At 33.5% G+C, this 26,322-nt stretch overlaps 2 protein-coding genes across 2 annotated transcripts in view; one reads left to right on the top strand and one right to left on the bottom strand.

Annotated features, from left to right (window-relative positions):
* Positions 1–26,322, bottom strand: part of LOC137924205 (neuropeptide SIFamide receptor-like) — a 150,141-nt gene that overhangs the window by 61,753 nt on the left and 62,066 nt on the right. Inside the window, exon 2 of the mRNA XM_068767577.1 lies at positions 16,301–16,400. Coding sequence (XP_068623678.1) covers positions 16,301–16,400 — 100 coding nt within the window. The remainder of the gene's footprint in view (positions 1–16,300; positions 16,401–26,322) is intronic.
* On the top strand, positions 1,624–4,721 carry LOC137924215 (larval/pupal cuticle protein H1C). Its single transcript, XM_068767589.1, has 2 exons — positions 1,624–1,669; positions 4,459–4,721. Exons 1-2 carry the CDS (start codon positions 1,658–1,660, stop codon positions 4,678–4,680), a joined length of 234 nt encoding a protein of 77 aa, XP_068623690.1. The 5' UTR covers positions 1,624–1,657; the 3' UTR covers positions 4,681–4,721.

Consider the following 26,322-nt stretch of genomic DNA (forward strand, 5'->3'; position numbering starts at 1 on the left):
TAGAGATTTTATAGCTTTAAAGTATAAGTTCACTACAAACTACAATTATTAACATTAATAATCAATAACGACATTGACTCTTATATTATCAACTGATTGTTTAGATGCTTGTACGTTACTTTACATAAAAAAAGTTTTCAAGCTTTTTTTTTACATCCAAAACCAAGTGTGGATCAAATACATTCCTACAATAATAACCTTTTTAAAACTGGAAATAGTTTTAAAATAATTGATATCTAGGTGTTTTTTATATATTTTTTGTAGCATGAGAATGTTTCTAACAAATGAAATAATAATAAATAAAATGTAAATACATGACATTTATTTTCCTTTACAAAAAGAATAGACCATGTAGCAATAAATGTGATCACAATCAATTGTCTTTTATTTAACTTAATTATACATACATATTACAGGTAAATTAAAAATATCCACACATTTTCTTAATTCAAATATTTTAAAAAATATGAAAAATTTGTACTTCTTAGATAGTACAGTTAGTGTTACTTTCTCAAAAACTATTCACAAAAACTCCTTTATATCTATCATACAGTATTTATTTTCTTTCAAAACGGAAACGTGGTATCTCACGCCTGGGATAATTAGCAAGTTTAAAATAACTCAACTAGTTACAAGAGCTTGGGGCTCTGGTAGAGATTTCTCTACGAAATCGAATTAGAAACGGAGAGTCTCATAGACGAAAGAAATTGACCGACATATCTCATCAATAAAAATCAAAATTTTCTTTATTGAAATACACTGTTACAATCATTTTCAAATCGTCATGCAACATAAAATGTCGGCATTTTTGTCCCTACAGGAAGCTACCGCCGGCTCGGAAGGCAGTTCTGCTGAGAGCCGGCGAGAAACTCAACAATTGCTCTTTACAAATATACGTTTTATAAAGAGTCCGCGACAATAATTAGCAACATTCCACGCATTTACATCAGTTTAGTATTCTTGTATTTTTATAAAGTTGGTTTAAAAAGGCCCAGTGAAAAATCTGAAATTGATTTTTGAATTTTATTGTACTTACATATATTTTGTGCCATAAACAATGCAATAAAAACGTAATAAACATATATATACATATAAACTTAAATGTATTTTATATTGTATTTTCTGTTGATGTTCCTAAATAAATAAAAAAATATAGGTTAGCGGATTTTCAAGCTGCAGGTCCCAGAATAGATGACCGATAGAGTCTCTTCTCCATCTAGAGATCTCTATCTCCTCTTATTAAACGGTAAACTTTCTCTTTTTCCATTCAAACGTATGACTTCTTTCCTTGGTTCCAAATAGCTGCCAGCAAGCAATTATTTCAATGATGGTGTTCGAATTCAAATTCGAAATTCGAACGCAAAAGAACAATTTAAATTTAAAAACTATTTTGACAGTAATGGCCGATTACATATATAATACGTACAGATACAAAACAGCATAACATAGAATAGATAGTACTTATAAAATTTAGATGAAAGTGTAAATTACTGTATAGTGTTACACACGGAGGTTCGATCAAATTGCAGCCGCCCGGCTGATACTTGACTTACATGTGCATTGCCTTAGACACAGGACATATATAAGGGCCTGATTCAACAACCGGATCACAGTTCACCGTCATCTTACAAACAGACACAACAACAAACCATTCAAGATGTTTAAACTGGTAAGTGGTTAAATTTTAATATCTATTTATCTATTTTAAATATTTATCGTACATTATTTATTTATACTTTATCTTAAAACATAGATAATAACTAAAAAAAAGGAAACAAATTATATATAGAAGTAAGAGGCAGTCTTATCGCTCAAAATGATCTCTACCAGACAATCTTTGGATAGTGATGAGAAACATGAATTAAATGGCAGTTTAGGGTATATATATAGTTTAGTTTAGGGAATACTGGTGGCAAGCCGACAGCAAAAATAATACTCTCGTACATTCGAAAAATATTGAATTCTATTCCAGAATAATACCATCAAAATTTAATTACCTATACTTCTGGCGGCCGGCCCGCCATCTGTTCATGATTTGCCCGAGTGGCCCCTAGTCTTAATAAGTCTGTGCAACCATGGTGTACATACATACAAAATCAAACATATATACGTGTATATTTTATCGTACATTAAAATATAATTAGCAAAATAATACATAGGGAATTTAGTTACAAAGAAAAATAGAGCAGGCTATCATTAAGTGATAAGAGTTAAAAATCGTAGAAATAACTTCACATTAAAATATATAAATAGGTCTGTATACGAATGAAAGTAATGCTCAAAGTTCGACACATTAACAATTTGAAACTTCAGTAGAAGACGCCGGATACTGGCCACTTCGAAACAGTCTTATTGGAAATTTATAAGGAAAGCCTATGTCCAACAGTGAACGTCATAAAACCTAAATGACGATTTTGATATTGAAAATATATAGAGTAGTCGATGCTAGATAATTTCATTTTTTTTCGTTTTTTTTTTTTGTTAAGGCACTAAAAATTCTTGAAAAGAAAAATATTACACAAAAGATAGTGAACTAAACATTTATTTTTGAGTTTCATTAAGTAAATTAAAACATATATCTCTATCTAGTTAAAAATATTGCAGAAGGCTTTATATATAGATACTCTTTGATCTCTTTTTGGCGAGTAAGATGTTTGAATAGTGTAAACATTCGATGTCCTGTTCGAGAAAAACAACTCAACTCGATCGACATCATATTATAGTAGAGACAGTTCTAAAGCTCCGGCGGAAACGCTTCTCACCAGAGTTCTAGCATAGACTCATGGAGTCCCAAAATATACTGAAGATGATCACTCTGCTTTAGAAATAGACTCCCAAAATCATCTCCTTATATCTTTAACACATATATATAGTGTTTAATATAGTTTTAAAAAAGGCTCCGATTGATTAAAGTTGACCAAAATCACACAAATTCGTTTCAAAATGTAGTCAAACAAGTACAATACCTGGCTATAAATATTGCACATCGACCTTTGGAAAGAGACAATCGGCTAATTTCGGCTTCGTAGAGCGTTATCTCTGTCGCACGAAATACAACGACTGACAAAACGTCACATAGCTAGTGTAGGATAATAATGCTGTAATATGGTATGTAACATTAAAAGAAAAGTTAAAAAATAAATAAAAAGTAAACATATTATTGTAATTAAACTCTGTTTATAAACGGACTTTAAATCAACAGATATGGTGAAAATATTAATAATAAAAACTTAGACGAACCAGTCATTATAATTTTAAATATATATAATTTTAATATTTATAAAGCAACCAGCTTGCATTTTTACTTGAAATCCTATAATTAGTAAACCAACTAATAATTATTCATTCCTAAATAAAATATAACGAAGAAATTTTTACCTTTCACATACACTTAATAGTTACAACACTCTATACAAAAATATACTTAATTTCAATTTCCAATTTTAATTTAAAAAACTAGCTGTTTTAACATTGCGTTGGAGAATTTTCATCATTATCTGTTATTAAAGCTATATCCATATGATAAATTTCACATTTATGTAAAATCGAAAATGTCACACACACAATTTTGTTGTAACGTTGTTTGAAAATTTAAAAAAGGAATAAACATCACTTTAATTAATTAAAAACAAACATCTCCATATTTAAAAAAAATCACTGCAAATGAATTTATTAATTATCTGTAGATGCGTGGTGCTCTAAAGTTATTAGATGTGGAACGGTTTTATTAATGGATGTGGTTGTTGATGGGGCGAAGGCTTTCTCTCAGCTCTGTAAATATCTACATTTACAAATAATGAATGCACAGTGTCAATTACATGAGACTATATCCCGGGAATGGAACCCGTTACCCACGTTCGCAAGTCTCACTTCTTTTCCACTAGGCCACCACTGCTCACAATCGTTAAAAGATCTTTTCAATAGATTTATTTTTCGTTCATTATTCTTCTATTGATGGCAAGTCAACCGAACAGTTCGCTTTTGTACGAACGCTCGCATAAAACAATAGCGCGAGTCAATCGACTGCCAACGCCATCTATTGGCGCAGCCTGAAGTTACAAGGTTATGCATTGTATCATATCTATTTATCTCCGTAAGGAATTATCATGGAATGTATATCGTAATCATGTTAAAAATGTATATTATTCTCAAATAATCTTTTTAAATTTTATGATAATAGCTGACGTAATTATGATCAAAGCTGTATTCGTTTACTATAGATATTTTACGAAACTACAGATGCTTTCAAAAAAATACAGATAATATAAATTCTTGTGAAATATATGTTGGGATAATTGGAAGGTACTGAACGCATTAAAAGTCCGTTTCAGCCGGTGTTATTGTAAATATATAGGGAGGCCTATGTTCAGCGGTAGGCATTCTATGGGTAAATTGATAATGATATTAGTACTCATCAGGAATGAAAATTTTAACATGTAACCAATAAATCTGTTCCAGACAATCCTTCTCGCCATTATCGCCTACACCCAAGCTGGTATCATCGCTCCCGTGGTACATCCCGTGGTCGCCCACCCCGTGGTACACCCAGTGGCCCATGGCGCGGTCGTGCACCACGCGGCGCCCATTGTCCACGCGCCCATCGTACATACGCCCATCGTCCACGCCGCGCCAATTGTTCCGGTGGTCAAACACGCACCGATCATTGCCGTCCATCATTGACCGTAAAGATGGTTGACTGAAATACATATTTATAAACTCTACCTATTCTTTCTTTTTATACTCCCTTCTTTCATCATCTTTTCAGCCATAGATTGTTTACTTCATCTTCAATCACTAAAGAGACATCATATTTTTTAAGTTTTTCAACAATTTTTTTCTATATGACTTTTCTATATCTCCCTCAGGAAACTAATTATTGTCGCGCATTTTTCTTTATAAAACTATATTTGTAAAGAGCAACTGTTCAGTTTCTCGTCAGCTCTTCTCAGCAGAACTGCCTTCCTAGCCGGCGGTATCTTCCTGTAGGAACAACAACGCCGATATTTTGATGTTGAGGATTCGAAAGTGCTCATAACAACATATTAGAATAAATAATATATATAAAGTATTAGGAAACTTATATGAAACATGAATGAAATCAGATAAATTCACTCTTTAGTTATGGTGTGTTTTTTAAAACTAAAAAGTGGTAATAACAGCCCTAAAATGTGATCGTATAGCTAGATTATTTCCTAATTATTTATGTATGGTACACTTTTAGAAAATCAATATTTTCATCAATAATAAATATCGTAATCATAGTATTGTAAAATAAGGCGTTTTGATAGTTAGCATAAATAAATATTAAATGTAATTATTGCATTTTATGTACCTGCAGGCATTGCACTAACAGAAGTTGAAGGCTTGACGTATTAGATAGGAAAAAAAACATTTGAAATAGAGGCAAAAATTCTGCCCTGACAAATTATTTGAAGCCATTAAACACCTATTTGTTAGATTATAATCTATAGAAATTATATATGCATGAATGACTTTAAATATATTCTAATGATTCTTTCCAAGATCCTCGAAGTAGCGTCCTGGCATTGACCAAATTTCAGTGCTTAATAAACCACATTTTAATGTAAATTATCGCTTCCGCCATGCCCAGGATTAACGGAAACCCAACATAAACAGCACCCAAGGTTGGCTACAAAGCGTATCTTCAAGGATAATTGCTGATAGATGGACAGTAATGGGTGTCGAGAGAGCAAGCGATATTGGTAATGGGCTTTTTGTTAAAGGCCCTGCGACTTCCGGATCGGTTCGTCCTTCGTAGTTTGAGAGCACAACTTGCTACTTGTCGAAGTTAAGTCTAAAGCGTTCGTCGTTAACAAAAGCTCCGGCCGTTAACTTCGTCTTAACTGTCTCTTTGTGACGTCTTTATGTGTGTTACTTTTTTGTTTATGACCCATATTTTACATCTCCGTATCCTGTACTTGAATTGACCGCATACGAATTATTTTGATGTGTTTACTAGTTCTGAGGTGATTAGTTTAATGTAGCGTGGTATTTATCACTATATCTATTAATGTATGTGTGTATAAATCTAGATTTTTAAACTTAATCAAACGATGTGTTGTTTTAGTTTCTTCCTGCTCCTTCTACGCAACCATAACACTGCGAAGTAGAGTCAAATACAAACAAGATTAAAAAAGAAATATTAGGTTGACAATTGATAGGTTCGTTAAGAGTTCTGATAAAAATCTATCTTTATCTTTATCTTTATCTTTATCTTTATCTTTATCTTTATCTTTATCTTTATCTTTATCTTTATCTTTATCTTTATCTTTATCTTTATCTTTATCTTTATCTTTATCTTTATCTTTATCTTTATCTTTATCTTTATCTTTATCTTTATCTTTATCTTTATCTTTATCTTTATCTTTATCTTTATCTTTATCTTTATCTTTATCTTTATCTTTATCTTTATCTTTATCTTTATCTTTATCTTTATCTTTATCTTTATCTTTATCTTTATCTTTATCTTTATCTTTATCTTTATCTTTATCTTTATCTTTATCTTTATCTTTATCTTTATCTTTATCTTTATCTTTATCTTTATCTTTATCTTTATCTTTATCTTTATCTTTATCTTTATCTTTATCTTTATCTTTATCTTTATCTTTATCTTTATCTTTATCTTTATCTTTATCTTTATCTTTATCTTTATCTTTATCTTTATCTTTATCTTTATCTTTATCTTTATCTTTATCTTTATCTTTATCTTTATCTTTATCTTTATCTTTATCTTTATCTTTATCTTTATCTTTATCTTTATCTTTATCTTTATCTTTATCTTTATCTTTATCTTTATCTTTATCTTTATCTTTATCTTTATCTTTATCTTTATCTTTATCTTTATCTTTATCTTTATCTTTATCTTTATCTTTATCTTTATCTTTATCTTTATCTTTATCTTTATCTTTATCTTTATCTTTATCTTTATCTTTATCTTTATCTTTATCTTTATCTTTATCTTTATCTTTATCTTTATCTTTATCTTTATCTTTATCTTTATCTTTATCTTTATCTTTATCTTTATCTTTATCTTTATCTTTATCTTTATCTTTATCTTTATCTTTATCTTTATCTTTATCTTTATCTTTATCTTTATCTTTAATGTTTTAAAAGATACGCTTTGGATGAAGAAAATAATATGACACGGAAATATCAGTTGTTTAATCATGTTAATGACAAAAAAAGCCCACGACCCATCTTATAAGGTTTTACATGTTATTTACTAATTTCAGATTCAAGTGTGGCCAAATTTATCCTTGGTACATTTGTTATGTAGCAATTATGAAATAGAAAAGATTTTAATTATACAAGAGTATAAATATATCTCTAAGATGTACAAAAACTCTTATAATTGAAATAAATTGGTAGGAATCATCAATAAAATTTTGATATTACTAACATTATGATTGGATTTGGTTCTCCGTATATCATACATTTTATTTACTGCCAAACCGTAAACCCCTATAATAAGCCACCAAAGCGGCCGTACAAATAGAAAACATTAAATTTGTTGACGTACATCGCGGGACCGGCAAAGCGGAAAATCTTCTGAACATGTAGTCCGCGAGCAATATGTCACACCGCGTGCATGTCAAAACAGAACGCGAGAATAACATGGTAAATGGAGCTGTTTTTTAAAGGACGTCGTTTGTGACATGTAATAATATATTATCTTTACTTGTATACATGGTATATATATACAAACACGCACACATTAATATATATATATATATATATATATATATATATATATACTAGCTGATCCCGCAAACGTTGTTTTGCAAAAAAAAATAAAGTTTTTAATTAACAAATGTAAGATAAGGGTTGATCGTAGAGGGGTGAAAATTTACGTGTGTATGTATTTTTGAATGCTGTATCATAATAAAATAAAAACCAAAAAAATTGTCTAAAAAATAAAAAATAAAATTTAGGGATGGACCACCCTTATCACTTAGGGGTATGGAAAATAGATAGTAGCCGATTCTCAGATATACTGAATACGCATGTAAAATTTGGTAAAAATCGGTAAAGGCGTTTCGGAGGAGTTCAAGTTCGAACACCGTGACACGAGAATTTTATATATTAGATTACTGTAATCGAGAGGTAGAGTGAACTTGCATATGTAAGGTGTACTTGTATTTTAATTTATTCTTCCAAATCGATTTCATCCCATTCAAAGCTTGCTTTTTCCAATCCTCGATGCAGTCGAAACTTTTTTTCTGGTATGGCCTTAATGACCTTGAATTCGGTTTCTATCTCCTCAATCGTGTCAAAATGCTTTCCCCGTATTAGCCTTTTGAGTTTTCTGAATAGCCAATCGTCATACAGAGAAAAATCAGGCCAATACAGTGGTTGCGGTACGGTATTAGTCAAGACTCTTGCAAATAAGTTGCGAAGAACTAATGCAGAATGATATCGACCTCAGACTTGATGCGTTTGAGATACAAAACATCCTTCAAAATCGTTGCGGCTGAACCAAATGATATTCCATGTTTTAACAAGCTGACGCTTGGCAAATATTCTAGTTAGTATTGCCAACGTAAGAACAAAAACTATCTGCCTTTCTAATGCCCGGGAGTTTTAAATGATTGATCACAGTACAAATATATGTTTACATTATTCTTAGTTTTTGGCAGATTTGGTAGGCGCTCCATAAAGTGACATAGGTAATATTTAATGGAATCAGGCGTTACCTCGCGGAAAAACAAAAACATTGACAGACTGTGGAGCAAGATCTGACTGCTAGTTGGAGATAGGGAGAAAGGTTGACAGTGGCACCATCACCTCCCTTATTGTCCAATTCATTAGTAAGAAAAAGACCAATATTTAGCCACTTCCGCACGTGCAGTGGTAGTCGTGCAACAAAGTGCACCGCCCGCCAGCCCGCTGATAAATGCGTATGCGGCAAACAATGCGAATCACACAACCGCCACCGCCAAACTACTCAACACGTGTTTCACCTCTCCACGGGGCATCTTCAGGAGTTATGTTACACCGATTAGCGTGTGAGTAGTGGACTCTGTGTTTGGCACGTGCATTACGGGACATGGGTAATGTCGCAAGAAGTATTTGGATACAGTCTGCGCAAGATACGCTTCGTAGCGATCTTTATAGAGCGCCTGTGCCTGGCAGTATGTATCTATCGGCTGATATGAAGATATTAATGCTTTTCAAATGTTCGTTATGTACATATAATCAACTTATCAGTTCTTTTGTGATTGTATCATTATCTATTTTATATATATCTGGCTTCATTTATGTCTAATTTTGTTAGATTATGACATTAACTCTAACATTTGACTAAGGTAAGACTGACTGTCGTTTCGTGATAAGAATTTCATCAATAACAAGTTTTTCCATAGTTAACTACAATCTGCTTTACTTAGGACTGTATTAAGAGAGAGATCAGTTATTTATTTGACATGATTCTTTACTAACAATATATGTTTTGGATATCTTTGGTGGTAAATCAAGGTATGTTTATGCATTGCCTGATATCCTTTCTATCTGTTTACTTTGTTCAACAGCCTGACTTAAAGTTCCTGAGGTAACCTTTCAGACATACATAGCTTCGCTTGAATTAAACATTCTTAGTAATTTAGACAAAACTACGAGTATAGCTATTTAAGACTCTGTGTTTGGCACTAATCGGTGTAACATAACTCCTGAAGATGCCCCGTGGAGGGGTGAAACATGTGTTGAGTGATTTAACCGTGGCAATTGTGTGATTCCTATGTTTGCCGCATACGCATTTATCAGCGGGCTGGTAGGCGGTGCACTTTATTGCATTACTACTACTGCATGTTCCGAAGGGGCTAAATATTGGACCTTTTCTTACTTAGGATGGACTTCCGCTAAGCAACGCCAGATTCCATTAAATAAAACTATTTAAATAACCAAGTTAAATTATTCAATCTCGACGTTGTAACGAAAGTGGGTAGGCAGAGATTTATAACCCTGAAACATTCAAGGGCAGCCTGTGTCAACTCGTGACGGATTACCGATACGTGATGCAGTAACGTATCGCGTCATTTTCAACATAGTTTAGGTAAATAGAAAAGTTTTATTTTCTGATATCCGCTATTAAGCTACCAAGTTTAATTGGTAAATACAAGAAATAAATGTTCCACGGGGTATTTTGTAATATATTCGATTAATACATCATACTTCAAGACTTCTCAAGATTAACTGCTCATAGAACTTAAGTCTTAACTAAGTACTTCTCGATTCGGTGGAAGAACTCCCGATACTTAGTGAACGATGGTCTAGAACAGTGTTTCCCAAGGTGGGGCCCACGTCCCATAGAGTTGTAATTTAATTTTTTAGGGAGCGATTCTAAAATAGACTCGACATCTGTTTAATGCTTTTGCTTTAATATATATAATATGTATGTTACATAGAAGGACGTAAGTATTTTAGAAAGATTTAGATAGGGCATGGTACAAAAAGGTCAAACAGGTCAAAACACTGGTCTAAAAGAACTTAACGGGGTAGAATATATTCAGTAGAAGAATATGGTTGAACGATAAGGTTCCAAAAAAGCATTGTATCATATTTTTAATATGTATCATATCTTATTTGTTATAAGTATATACATTATATACTTATGTACGTATGTCTATATATGTTTTGTGCATGATGACTGCCCATAATGTAATTGTTACTAACGGAGTTTTTGACAGTAATCACACAAGCGCAAATTGCAGGTTAGATTCTCGTTTTAGATTTTAAGCATTTTTAGCAAAACACAAAATGCGAAGAGTACTTTTGCCTAAAAAAAATTCATAATAAAATTTAATTAATGAAAATAGTTTAAGATGATTCACACTTATGTTATTAATTATCTAGATTTCCCTTACAAACAGCTTTGTAGAAAGGAAAAGATCGCCTAGCTTAGCGATTATCGTATATCTCCCAAAGGGACATATGAGGGAGGGCTATATTGTGGTGAGATTCCAGACGACATTGATTAGAATATGATAACATACTAACAGCGCAAACCTTCATAACAAATCTCACAGATAGGTATTCCAGTCCATCGATCAAAGTTTAGCAGCAGTTTTTTAACGGGAATTTATTGGTAAATTCCCGGCACGCGAGTTCTTAATTGTACGGTCACCGGGACGCATAATGCGACGGGGCCCATGGGTCAAGGTGACAAAACACCCGACCTCTCCTTTTTAGAATATCGCCGAAGATGGAATTAATTCCATCTCAGGTCACGTGCCTCGCAACTAGGTGAAGGAAAAGCCATCGAAATCTGCATACTTTACATTTCTATATATCTATACAAATAAATAAAATTAGCGTCTGTTTGTAATATTAAAAAATGCTTTGAGTTTCACTGTGTGAAGTAATCAGAAATGAGGAGTTCCGCAAAAATGATGATGATGATTTTTGATGATTTGATTTTAAGGTTTCGTTCTGTAGCGTGTCTCACACGTGTTTAAGATGTATATGATGTATATGATATATACATATATGGCACATATACCGAAATTAGATTTTTGTTTATTTTGTCTCTCTGTTTGTTTGTTCCGGCTAAACTATGAAATGGCTGGACCAATTACAACAGGACTTATACTGGCAGATAGCTGATGAAATAATAAGTAATTTAAGCTACTTGTATTTTCGATAATATTTTAAACAGAAAAAAGCTAAAGAAAATTAGAAACTTTTTTTGTTAATTTCGACATATACATAGTCGCGGTCACAGCTAGTATAAAAATAATGAATATATCTATATATATATATATATATATATATATATATATATATATATATATATATATATATATATATGTATATATATATGTATATATACAAATTATCCTTATTTCCCTTTGTTACGCCATAAATTAAGAACGACTTTGCCGATTTGATTCATCTTATTTTTATATATTTTTCAATAGTTAATAGATACACAAAACAAATTAAAAAACACAGGGTGATTGATACGCATATTGTTATAGGTATATATACCTTTCAAATCATCCTGTCATAAGTGGTCTTTATGAAATACGTTTCATTGTTTTTTTAAACACAAACTAGCCAAACTTCTGGTAGTGCAAATTCAGCATCATATGGTAAACAATTGTGGTTTAAACCCATAGATGTCATACGGCGATATCTACAGGTGGATATATTATAGCAATCGTTGTGTTGTTATTAGACGTAGACGACACTGCTGACCATCCTCTGGAATCTTCTTTATAAGCAGTGTCAATCCTATATAATTAATGCATATAGTGTTAATTATATAACACTGCAAGTCTCTGTCCTGTACCGCTATCACAGATCACATACTATATGTAGATATTTTTAATTATTATACCATAAATGATATGTTTAGGTTAGCAATATATATGTCCACTACTAAAAGATACCGTATACGACTTCCAAGAGGTTTTTTAGTAGATTTAAATTTCACATAACCATCCTTCCACCAGAGAACAGAGTACATGTTTACTACAATAATCAATTTTAAAATGTACTTATAGAAATTCGAAATTTAAAAACTTATTTTTTTTTAGGCGATGGACTATCACAGCAATACGATGACGGGTCCTGCGCCGTTCGCATCCAGGGATTCCCGCGGCTTTAATTATGTCTTTGGCCCACTCAGTGGACGACCAACCCATGTGACATTTACCGTCTCGTAGATTTCGAGAACACTCGAGAACTTTTCAGCCCCAACGGCTATCAGTTGCGAGTTACTTCGGACTATATTATTATTACGGTGTTTGTTACTCTTGAAACTATTTATTTTCATATAGGGTGTACCGTACATTGATTGACAGCAAATGATATATACGTTCATCATTTTTATAGCTTTTACACCTATAATTAATCACCCTGTATTTATAAATAGTCTTCATATGTTTTTAAGAAATTTACAAAAAAAAAATAATTCAACACATTGGTACAGCTTAAGGCGAGTTGGGAAAAATGTTATCGTTAACTTAGTTTTCACTTAGGAGTAACTTTTGATATTAATCATATCGTCAACTTTGTCAATAAAGCCTCGTTAGCTTACTTAGTTTGTGGGAACTTTTATACTTGACAGATTTTTTCGAAACATTACATCTTCAATATTTTCTATTTTTATTTAAAACGTAGCATCGGGATAAATATCTAAACTATTTATAATGTCAAATTCGTTAGTAAGAAAAGGACTTTTATTTAGCCAATTCCGCACATGCAGTGGTAGTCGTGCAACAAAGTGCACCGCCCGCCAGCCCGCTGATAAATGCGCATGCGGCAAATAATGCGAATTACACACCTACCACCGTTAAATCACTCAACACGTGTTTCACCCCTCCACGGGGCATCTTCAGGAGTTATGTTACACCGATTAGTGCCTTTAAACGACTTTTATTTCCAAATATTTTTGCCAAATTAATTTTACTGAAATTCTTTTCTTCTATCCTCTACAATTCTTACCACTCTTGTTCTTTCGACATTCATATTATCTTCTTATTCCATTCTCATACCATTTATTTACCACCAATCCTTTTACATTTATCTTTTTAAAATAAAACAATACCAATATGTAGCTACTTCCGCCAATGCAGCAGCAGTCGTGCAACAAAGTGCACCGCTCGCCAGCGCGCTGACAAACGCGCATGCGGCAAACAATGCGAATATTTCATTCCTAAGCTACTCTATGATACTATTCTTATCTCACTCTTATACTTTTGATACATACATGCAAGCGAGGGTCAGGGTCGACCAGCGTCGCTCCTGACCGCCGAGTAGTTCGTTTTGCAACCTACACTACACTACAGTAACACTATATACCTACACGAGTGTAGCCCCTCTTAGTGCAAATGTCATTTTTTTTAATTTAATCTGAGATGCGATCTGATTGAAAGGTTTTAGCTCACAGACCTCTGATTATACAAATTCAATTTGGACAAAAAAAAATCCAAAATGGCAGCACAACATCACACACATACTAATGTTCTCAATAAGTTTAGGTAATTTATAAAGCTTTAGACCTATTGAAAATATAGCCTTCGATATTTACCGTCCGAAAAGCAAGATTCATGTTCGCTCCTTGTTTAATCCTGAAGTAGATTGAGCTGGTATCCACTCACAGCGGCGCAACTGTTTTTGTCAACTTCAAATGGAATATATCTTGACGGTATAATCCCGTATAAATGATAGGTCGGCATCGAGACAATTAATTTAGATTCGAATCTCTCCGGCGCAAGGTCTTGGCCGGCGATCGCAAAGATTTATTGGATACTTCGATACTTGTTACGTAAGCTCTTACTCGTATATCTTTGGTCAGACTTCAGTAAGTTCTGAACGAAGTTCAATTATTTTCCTTTCATTAATACGTAAAAGTTAGTTATGCGACGTCGATTTCTAATTAAGTAATCAAAAAGTTATTTCATACATTTCCACGTTGACAATCTATATCTAATATATAAAATTCTCGTGTCACGGTGTTCGAACTTGAACTCCTCCAAAACGGCTTGACCGATTTTTACCAAATTTTACATGCGTATTCAGTATGTTTGAGAATCGGCTACTATCTATTTTCCATACCCCTAAGTGATAAGGGTGGTCCACCCCTAAATTTTATTTTTAATTTTTTAGACAATTTTTTTGGCTTTATTATAATACAGCATACAAAAATACATACAAACCTAAATTTTCACCCCTCTACGATCAACCCTTATCTTACATTTGTTAATAAAAAAGTTAATTTTTTTTTGCAAAACAACGTTTGCGGGATCAGCTAGTATATATATGTGTTAAATTAATGTATGTCTATATATCCGTTATAGCAAAGTTCCACAAACTTTTTTGTGTCGTAGACCCCTTGCCATGTTTTTCCGTGTTGGCTAGACCCCCTACTTACCTGATATTGATTTCCTGTAAATTTCTAACTTTAGTGAAGTTTAGTGTTAAAAACTTAAAGTAAAAAGACATGTAATTTATACATTTATTAATTGAATTTAAATTAAAACTACTCAAAATAAAATTTTGTATCTGTTATGTAAAATATACGTAACATTAAATAAACATAAAATAAACTATAAATAAAATAACATAAGCAATAAGTCAATATTTTTAATGAGAAGGATGAACCTGATGCTTTAATAATGAATTATCAACATTTGGTGTCAATTTTTTAAGGGTTAATCTTAAATCTCCTCGGCTAATGATGTCCAGTCTGTTACTTTCTGTTTTAGTGTATGTGTTGAGATCCACTATCGTGGACCCCCATTTTCATTTCAATATACGTAACATTAAATAAACAATTTTTTTTACTCCATAGGTACTTTTATAAATAATATAAATGTTTTGATATTATAAGATAGTATGATGTAAGTAAATAGGTACTATCAGTGTATGTGTTGAGATCCACTATCGTGGACCCCCATTTTCATTTCATGGACCCCCAATTTTTTTTTTCGCTGACGTAGACCCCTTCCAGGTTGTCATAGACCCCTAGGGGTCGATATAGACCACTTTGGGAATCACTGCGTTATAGGATCGTAAACTATGCATTTGATCATGTGATGATCTTTAGTATAATTGTCGTGCCCAATGCGTGAGATGTAGGTGCTGGTCAATGTTGTCGGATTCGTAGTGGCAGCGCCTTTGTCAACCTCCCATAGACCTCCCACAGAGATCGCCACGTTGACCGTTCACAACAAGGGACTTCCCACAATCATAATCATGTCCCTGGTCCACTTACTTCGGGTCTACCCACGCTCCATCTAACAACTCTTGATAATATAGATAATAATATGAATACAGTAATACCCCGCTTTACGCGACCCCGTTATACGCGGTTTCACTATAACGCGAATTGCAAATTTCGCGCTCAAATGCCTCGAATTACGCGAAAGAGTCCATATAAATATAATGTAGTCATCAACTTCTCTATGGTGTCTTGACCATCTTTCAAACAATTAAAAACAGTGTTGGGTGTTATGAACGTATTTTACAAGAACGTAAACAAAACGTTACCCAAAAGACAATAGATGTATTTCTCGTTAAAAATTAAGAGTATGTGTTGCATAAAGTGTTCCTAGAATTAAAGTGAAAATGATTTGTATTTTTTTGTAATAATTTTTGACAATGTATAATCATAAACCTCGTTATACGCGAATTTCAGTTAACGCGATTTTTTTTTGGAACGTATCCCTCGCGTAAAGCGGGATATTACTGTAAATACATAAAAGATTTAAACGCGATCCCTTCATTCTTCAGTATTTGTATTTGGCAGCTGCTATACTATATAACGAAATACACTTACCTATCAAGTGAAACCGCCACTAGACTGTAGACTGAAGCAGCCACGGAAAGACCCTGGACGTAAGGCACCGTTTTACACATCAGCCAACCCAGCACCCACGCTGAAACAAAATTAAAAATCAATACATTATTTTTATAAAACACTATACGTAAATATAAACAAGAAGCATGTTCGTATACTAACGAAGTTAACCGTCAAAGTTTAGCAAATTGGTAAGTTTAGTTATTAAGGTACATCATACACATAAGTTAAAGTTATATTAAAAGTTACAATATAAATAGTGGTTCTGTTATGTGTTCCTTTATAGGTGACACAAGTTTGCAGAAAGATCAGATCACATGAAATAAAAAAAAAGATTGAAGATAAAAGTGGTCGCTCATAAGGAAACATCTGGCTTACGGCTTTAGACACCAAAAAGAACTATTAATTTGAAAATCTTTACTCCGGCGTGCAATCTTCTTCAAGGTAAGTTGAGATGGGAGTATTTAATCACAAATGTTACAGAATGAGTTGTCAGAAATTCTGACAAATCGAAATCTAATAATCAAAGGACTCGACTCTCAACGGATCAGCTGCGATTTTTCTAGGAGATCAAATTAGGAATGTACACATTCGTAGACACACGAAAATAACCGATATAACCATTATTAGCAAAAAGGAAAATCGCATCCCTTATGGACATGAAGAGAATCGCAGGACCTTTCTAGATTACTGCAGAAGAGTCATATGAGAGATCATTAAAAGGAAAAAATAAGCAAAACAAAAGTGTATAAGACTAATCAAAATAAAAACTTCAATTTGTAATAAATATAAAGAAAATATTAAAGTAAAAATTACTTATAAAAGAATGGAAATGTAAGAATAAAATAAATGTAAATCGGTAGTATTCTGGTGAAAAGGCGTCTAAAGGGAGGTGATTAATGAAATTAAGAAATTAAAAATCGACAACAACTATATTATTATTTAAACAAACTAAAAAATCCAAATTCAAATTGTAAATATTTTATCGTATTTGTATCCTCATGGTTCTATGAGGGTGCTATAATAAAATAATTATAGTATACTATAATATTAATATATACAATAAATAAAGATTTTAAAAAAATTGAAAATTGAAAATCGTTGAAAATCTATGGGGTATATATTCAAAAGTGGACGAACAGGTCCACGGCTGAAAAGATGACGGTGATGAATTTATAGTTTTGCTTAAATACTCCACATAAAAGCTGTACGAAATGATACATGAAAGGTTATTTCGGACTTCTACCAGGTAAATCACCACCTTTCACCTTTTTTCACTATACGACAAGTAGGTTAGAGAGGAAATTTCCAAAGCTTCGTGCAAATGCTAGAGCGTATGCTAGCTGCGTATCATCGGATGAAGCAACTTAGTAAATTTAATTAAAAAATATAATTATTTAACTGGTTTCTGTCTAAAGAATAAAATTACTTGAAACGCCTGCCATAAAATGAATGCAATAAAACATATTAAAATGTTTGCTAATGTCATGTCCAGGCTAAGTGTCTATGATCAAAATTGGTACAGGTTAGTCGGAAATGAAGAAGAAAGAAGAAGGAAAATAGTGATAATGGTAAAGCATAAATCTTACTCGGCATGCGATCTCTTTAATTCCATCTGTCATGCGAGTAGGAAGGTACCTGAGCAACAAGTGCGGGCAGGTCACTAAATCAATATTTACAAGTTGCCCTGCAACCAAAACTGGGTCAGGTCACTGTACCTGCGAACCGGTAGCCTTGCATACCCCTCGTCCGTCTCGCTCCCGCAACGAGACGCGCCTATAAACCCGTCCCTCTCACGCCCGCCCTTGTAATAGCATTAATACAAAAGGCGGAAACGATAACGCCGGCTTTAATCGAATTTGTATCTTATAACAACTGCAAAGAGTTTTTATTCTCTTGTATGGAACGGAATATGCATTTGAAGATATCGATTCAAAGCGAAAAGATTTATTTTTAATGAGGCTCGATATTTCGACAGGCACCACAACCCATATCGGGCAGCCCTGACCCGCCGCGCCGGTGCTGGATGAACGAAAGAAAATCATTTACAATTAAAAAATAACTCTACAATATTAGATTTGGTTAACTTTGAAGGCCGATCGTGATCGTATGTATGCTTTCGATATAAAAAGGAAGACCCTAAACAGCTATCTCTAGCGTACCTGACGAATAATTCCATTCTTGAAATATATATAGCATATTATAGAAGGAGAGGAGAGGGCTATGCTCGCAGATCTTCTGTCCAAAATACCACAATGTCTGAATACGAAGATCTTTGACTGGTGTTACCAGTGACATATCATATGAATGCTCTAGATCACCCAGAGAGAAATGGAGAGGGCTATGCTTTGAGTTTAATACGAGATAAAATCAGAAATGAGGAAATCATCAGAAGTACCAAGATCACTGAGTGGCAGCAGTCGGAGCACATCGCTCGTCTACCGAAAGGTTTTCAAATGACGACCACGAACCGGGAGACGCGATGTAGGTAGACTCCCCCTTAAGTGAACCCATATTTATGGTCGCTGAAAGCCTTGCTGTGGGCGTCTAATAGCTAAAAAGGAGAATACAATGTGAGTAATAAAAGAAGATAGAATAATTGACAATAAGAAAAAAGAAATATAAGTATGTAAATAATTTAATTCTGTGAAGAAGTTGTTAATATTCCCTATTATCCCTGTATACTAGACAGGGGAAGTACTAGAGGCCCCAAAAGTTAAAGAAGATTCCATTCGTTAATCCATATACCAGAAACCAGATTTTAGATCTGTTTGCACCGAGTACAATTTTTTTATTGATCATATATCCAAAAACAGAAACGTGAGTACATTAAAACTCATTGGGAAACTCACAATCGATCACTCACAATAAATCACAGATAATCCTATACTGGAGATTTGTCTATGATAATATATTAAGTATGAGGAAATGCGAAACCGAAATATTCGTACCGATATAATTTAGCGTATTGGCAAGTGGAATTGGCAATAATCATGTCACATACTACGCATAATAGACATAATCTTCAATCTGTGCAGAGATTTAAGGTTGATATAACCTTTTTTATTCGTAATGAATTCAATTATTTTTCATCTGTATTTCTTTGTGCTCCGCGACTTTGTCCGCGTGGATATTATCAAAAAAAAGTATTTACTATATTTAGTTTTCTTTTTCGTTTTCTTATATCACCCACAACTTCAAATATCATCATTCGCTGTTTTCGTATCAATTCAAATCAACATTAACTGTCACAGTAACAAATGAAATTAGTTTGAATGGCAGTAGCGCCATCTGTCGAAAATTATTCATACTAACTTAGAAAACTTCGTGGGCTTATGATTTACAACTTTGCTAAAGATCATCATATGATGAAATGCATAGCTTATGATTCTATAAAGGACATACAGACAAACCTTTATATATGTATACATGTGTGTATATTTATATATACATACTATATGTTTGTAATGAAGAATTAAATGCTTTATAGGCATTTTTTTAACAGTCTACCCTGAGTGGTGCAGAAATAACCACGTGTGATATCATTGTAATTATTTATTTATAAATAAAAACATATTTAAATAGATGTATAGAAAAAGTTTTGCTCTAGGTTTTTCTTCGACACTGAATTAGGAGTGAGAAATCTCCTCGCAGACAATCGAATGTAACCGACAGGATCTGGCGAAATGTTATGTTGAAGTGATACCTGACCGGCCACCCTAGACCTGATGGCCCCAGACTTTGAGGTCCTGGAGTGGAGTGCCACGTACCGGTCATTTCAGCATGGGATTCAGAATTCCACTAGATGGACAAATTACCTTGTTAAAGTCATCGAAAAACTCTAGAAGCAGGAATTACTACCTTTCCTATTGAATAGCTATGGAAGAGGCTTTTGTCCAACAGTATATGTAATTTAGCTGAAATTATGGCGATGATATTAAATATATATGAAATTATGAATTTAAATTTTTACTCTTTAATAATAATTATTATGTTTAATGCTCGAAGAAAGAAAAAAAGAGAAAAATTTGATACGAACTAGAATAGAAAATATCTCCTCTATACTCTGACAACCTTCAACTTAAAGTTTCCAATGGGTAAAGGTTTTTTTGAACCCACATTCAAAGTTTCCTTTATCTAGTAGTACGACAAATTAATTTCTATTAATAAATTATAAGTATTTTTGATTTAAACTCTTTTTAAAATTTAATACGTAATAATAAAAGGAGTTGCTAATTTTATTGAAGTAGGTATAACAAATATCTTTAATTGCTTTGTTTAAATAATTATATATGCGTGTACGTAATACTTATATTTTGACATCCCACTGCTGGTACAATCTTCTTCTCACATAGTATATTACAACGCTTTTTTGTTAGTAAATAAATAATTCCAGTAGATAATAAATTAAATTTGATTTGGAAATTCAAAATATGATGTCTAAGTCTAATAAAGCCAAACAATTGAAAAAAAAAAAGCTACAAGAAAAACCTCCTTACTAAACTCCTACGTAAATGCGAGTGCTTTACGTTCACGTGACATTTCAGGAAGTACTGTACGAAGCAAATCGAAAGTTTGTCATGAATTTATGTATTTGGAACAGGAGACGTTGTATGGAGCTTTTTTCATATCTGATTTGTTGAATACGATTGGTAAATGTACAACCTTTTATTGTCTTCCATAAATTAAAATAATTATTTAAATATATACATACATATAAATATATATACATACACATATATATAAGTATATATATATATATATATATATAAATTACTGATTTTATTTAGCTTTTTTTCTGTTTAAAATATTGTCGAAAATACAAGTAGCCTGGCAGTATAAGTCCTGTTGTAATTGGTCCAGCCATTTCAAATATTAGCCGGAACAAACAGACACAAAGACAAATATATATATATATATACATAAAGTTAAATTCACACGACTACATTTTTAACAAGTTATTATTTCTTATCAACAATATATTCTAATAGATTCAGGCGTTACCTCGCGGAAGTCCATCCTAACTAAGAAAGGGACTAATATATAGCTGCTTCCGCAGGATCCTTATGATGCCCCGTGGAGGGGTGAAACACGAGTAGAGTAGATTAACGTTGGTAGTTGTTTCGCATTGTTTACCGCACGCGCATTTATCAGCGGGCTGGCGGGCGGTGCACTTCATTGCACGACTACTGCTGCATAGTGGAAGTAGCTATATATTAGCCCCTTTCTTAATAATATATTCACTTTTGTTATCAACCTTTTGCCATATATAAATCAATGTCGGTAGCGGTAAAAATCAATCGGTTTTTCTGTAAAATATATAGACAGAAACGACATTACTTTCCGGTTCCCCTAATATTTTTTTGTAACAATTATCACTTAGCCGTACATCGCCTATTGTTGGTTTGGCTGCTTGTTCAAGCATTTCCAATAAGACCGTATAAAAGCAGGCTGCATTTAAAATTATCTGACAGCCTTAACAAATTCATCTGCCCATCTTATCTGTTCTTGCTCCTGCACTTACCGATACGTGATCTCTGCTCCAGAACCTTAAGGTTCTAGCGGCCACTAGTTCTGCGTGATATGTGACCGGCCATGTTACTTCATTGAGAATCTCTCGTGCATCTGTGACCTTGCGGTGATTTTCGTTTAAAAATTTTAAGTGAATTATTTATGTTACAATGTATGTACAATAAAATTCCACAAAAAATTTCAGGTCCACCAGTCAAGAAATTTGAAGTTAATATTAAAAACACGAGGAAAAAAAGTAATTTGTGTAATTAAATGTTGTCCCTGCTCACTCGGGAAGCTAATTATTGTCGCGCACTCTTTATAAAACTATATTTGTAAAGAGCAACTGTTGAGTTTCTAGTCGGCTCTCAGCAGAACTGCCTTCCGTGCCGGCGGCAGCTTCCTGTAGGGACAACAGCCTTGTAGGAGCTTCATTGCGTTATCATCAGAAGCACATCGAACAGGGGAATCCCACCCCATAGCGCTCTATATTTACATCAGGCGAAATAGAGTGCTCTACAATATTTTCTGCCTTGTAATTAACTGACGGTTTGTATTGGTTGAAAATTGTTTTCATAGTTTTAAATCGATATAAATATGGTCTATTATTGATGAATAAACACGTGTTTACTTCAGACTTCGTGTTGTTATTACCTTTACGTCTTACATATATGAAATATCGCATAACATATTCGAAAATGGAATATTTTGACTATGATTTTTATTTCTGGCAACACATAATTATAGTTACAAAGTATTAAAGTAAGTAATACGAGAGAGTCTGTGTATTTTTTTTTTTTAATTAATTCCTAAAAGTTTAGGAATCGATCGTTTGAGGCCACAAGATGCCGAAGGCAGCTGCCATTAAGTTTAGCGTTTTTAATAAATCCACTGATTTTATTTAACTTCGGCCCTTACTTATCTCTTCATTCATCCTTGATAGGAAATTGGTTTAATTTGTCCGATCTTTTATCTTAAGTAATGACCCGCGGCTTAAACTTTTATTTAATTATTTTAATATTGATAAAGAGACTATATACTTTTAAAAATGTTGGTCAAATTTAATTTTATTCTTCTTCTTCTTCTTGAAGTGCCTCTCCAACTAGTGGAGGTTGGCTATCAGCTTCCTGCTCTCTTCCTTATTTTTGGTTCTGCGTAATAGCCCAGCAGCGCTGGCGATTCCGGTCCACTCTCTAATGTTACGAAGCCACGACTTCTTTCTCCTACCAACCTTCCTTTTACCAGCGACCTTTCCCATCATGATAAGTTGAAGGAGATTGTATCGTTGGTGTCGAAGAACGTGTCGTTAATTTTATTATTTACTTTTTTTATTGTCTTCTACATGATCGATGACCGGTCTCGCTCTGCCTGCATCTAACGACTTCCCACGACCTGAACTATGTCGTCGGTCCACCAGTGGGAAGCACACCCACGCGGCGTCTACTGGCTCGTGGTCGTTAGCGATATTCGACCCAAATGACCATCGCTTATAGGAGCAATGTCTGCCCTCTACCACTACAGACGAACAATTCTTCGACCACGTCAGAGACCTTAGTTAATTTGCGTATCTCTTCATGTATGAATCGATCACTTAGTGAACCTCTGAGCTCTCTCCATAGCTCTCTGGGTAAACTTGCACATTCTTATGAAATCCGTCATGAGTAACCGAATAAGGTATCTGAAGAGTAAAGTCCAAAGAACCCAGTAACCATCTCAGCAGTTAAGGAAAATATTGTTAGCAAACTTAGTTGTATCACACGATCACCTCTGCAGCGAGTTGCATGAAATACTGTGATCAGATTCCAAGAGTGTGCCCGACATGATGGTTTGAATTTAGACAACAGAATTTTTATATTTAATGGAAAAAGGCGTTACCTTGCGGAACTTCATACTAAGAAAGAAAAGGATCAATATTTAGCCACTTCCACACATGCTGTGGTAGACGTGCAATAAAGTGCACCGCCCGCTAGCCCGCTGATAACAGAGTCTCTGTGTTTGGCACTAATCGGTGTAACATAACTCCTGAAGATGCCCCGTGGAGGGGTGAAACACGTGTTGAGTAGTTTGGCGGTGGCGGTTGTGTGATTCGCATTGTTTGCCGTATACGCATTTATCAGCGGGCTGGCGGGCGGTACACTTTGTTGCACGACTACCACTGCATGTGCAGAAGTGGCTAAATATTGGATCTTTTCTTAAACAAAATTTTTATACCTAAAATCCGCATAATTTCTCGTTTTAAGATTAATTAAAATTAATATTTAATTGTAAAAATTCATTACTTAATATGTATTTAAAATAAGAATTCTGCTCCGGACATGCTTAATCTTGACGTTACTTTTCAAAGAATGTGATATACTTGAAAAAACTTACACGTTAATAAAATTTAAGTTACTAAAAAATAGTCAGGTGAAAGAAGACGGAGGCAAGAGGTTCCGTGTATAATGCAAAGGTCATCCCGGGAGGCAAGGGCCGGCCTCGGTCGAATTAATGAGGAATACATAATTCTAACTTCACTTCAAAGTGGAAGAACTGTGCAACTACTGTTGTTATTGTAAAATGAATTCTATACCGTATGTATTAAGATCTACATTCATTAGTAATATTTTAATTGTTCTGTTTCTTTGTAAATTCAAGCTTGTACGACTAAATATAATTGTTACAAAATTACTAGAATATTGAGCTGTTAATTTATCCAAATTTTCATCCGTAAGATGTCCACTGATGGACATAGACTTTTCCCAGAGTTTTCCAATAGGACTAGTTTGAAAGCGGCCTTTATTATCCACCCAACGATGTGCTTTAGGGTCTGTAGTCTAAACTACAGAACCTTAAGGTTTCAGCGGTCACCTGTTCAGCATGGCATGATTGAACCTCGTAAAAAAATCCCGAGTATAGCCTCTTTCAAGGTTCATTAAGTGACTAGACCTCAAAGACCTCAAATTCATTATCGTAATTGATTCCACTGAAAAGATGGTATATTTAGGTATAGTGATATTATTTTAAAGCTTTTAATTAAGATTCTGTAAACTCGACAATTTATATTGAAAAATTTAAATACACATCTCATGTAAACAAATAACCCCCTTAAGGATATTTGACAAATGTAAGTTTATAATGACACAGTCTAGTTTCGATGGTTTAAAAATTTCCACAAACATGCAGTGCATTAAAACGCACCTCTATGTGCTTGCGCGGCTGCGGCCGGCGACCCGTGGCCTGGATCCGGATGACCCAGTTTTCCGACTCCCCCCCTCCCCCTCGCGCCCTCCGCCCCGCGTACCTGCGAGCGATGCCCTCACGGACGGCTGTCTTCCGACTTTTACGGCGTATTGCTTTTTAATATCTTATACTTGAAGAAATTCTCAACTCGAACTTTTCTACACAACTGTACCTGAAGAGCAGTTGGTAACCATAAAATACTTTTTTTTAGGATAAGATAGATTTAGGAGTAAAGAGATGTTGTGAAAGATTCTCTTATTTGCGTAGCGTATCCTATCGCATAGCTTCAAGTATAGCAGCAAAAAATTCAATTATATACATCAGAAATACTATAAAAATATATATACGATAATGTATTTTTTGTGTGCAAAAACAAACAAGTTTATTTAAAAAACCAGTGACAAACATGGTGTTAATACTCCTTACTTTTGTCTTCAATAATTAAATAAATCATTTATGGCACAAAGTATATATGTACAATATAATTTCACAATTAATTTTAGATCTGCCACTGAAGAGATTTAAAAATATATATTTATTATCCTATTCATGAATACTATACTGATAGTAATGCGTGGAATTAAATGTTGTCGACGCTCAGTCGGGAAGCTAATTATTGTCGCACTCTTTATAAAACTATATTTGTAAAGAGCAACTGTTGAGTTTCTCGCAGGCTCTCAGCAGAACTGCCTTCCAAGCCGGCGGTAGCTTCCTGTAGGAACAACAATGCCGACATTTTATGTTGATTAACGATTCGAGAGTGCTTGTAACAACCTATTTAAAAGAAGAAAATTTTGATTTTTATTGATGAGATATGTCGGTCAATTTCTTTCGTCTATGAGACTCTCCGTTTTTAATTCGATTTCGTAGGGAAATCTCTACCAGAGCCCCAAGCTCTCGTGGCTAGTTGAGTTACTTTAAACCTTCTAATTATCCCAGGCGTGAGATACCACGTTTCTGTTCTGTTAGTAATAAAATACTGTATGATATATCTAAAATAGTTGGCCTTTAAATTAGACTAACTATTTTAGATATATCATAAACTTTAGTTTAAATAGGTAACCTTTTTGTTAATAATTTGTTATTATTTACATTCTTGATGTTTCGAATATTTTACTGCACTCACGGCCTTTGGCACATCTGAGATGTTAAAATAATATTTATTTATTATTTAAAATACCCGGCTGGTCTTCAAATATGTGTGACAAATATTTATACTTACATATGTCCACACTATAATTTTAGTAAACGATTTATATATACATTTAAAA

The sequence above is a fragment of the Battus philenor genome, unplaced genomic scaffold (genome assembly GCF_028537555.1).
Source record: "Battus philenor isolate CCGP_79_NKW_IND1 unplaced genomic scaffold, ilBatPhil1.0.hap1 SCAF_10, whole genome shotgun sequence".
NCBI classification, from domain to species: Eukaryota; Metazoa; Arthropoda; class Insecta; order Lepidoptera; family Papilionidae; genus Battus; species Battus philenor.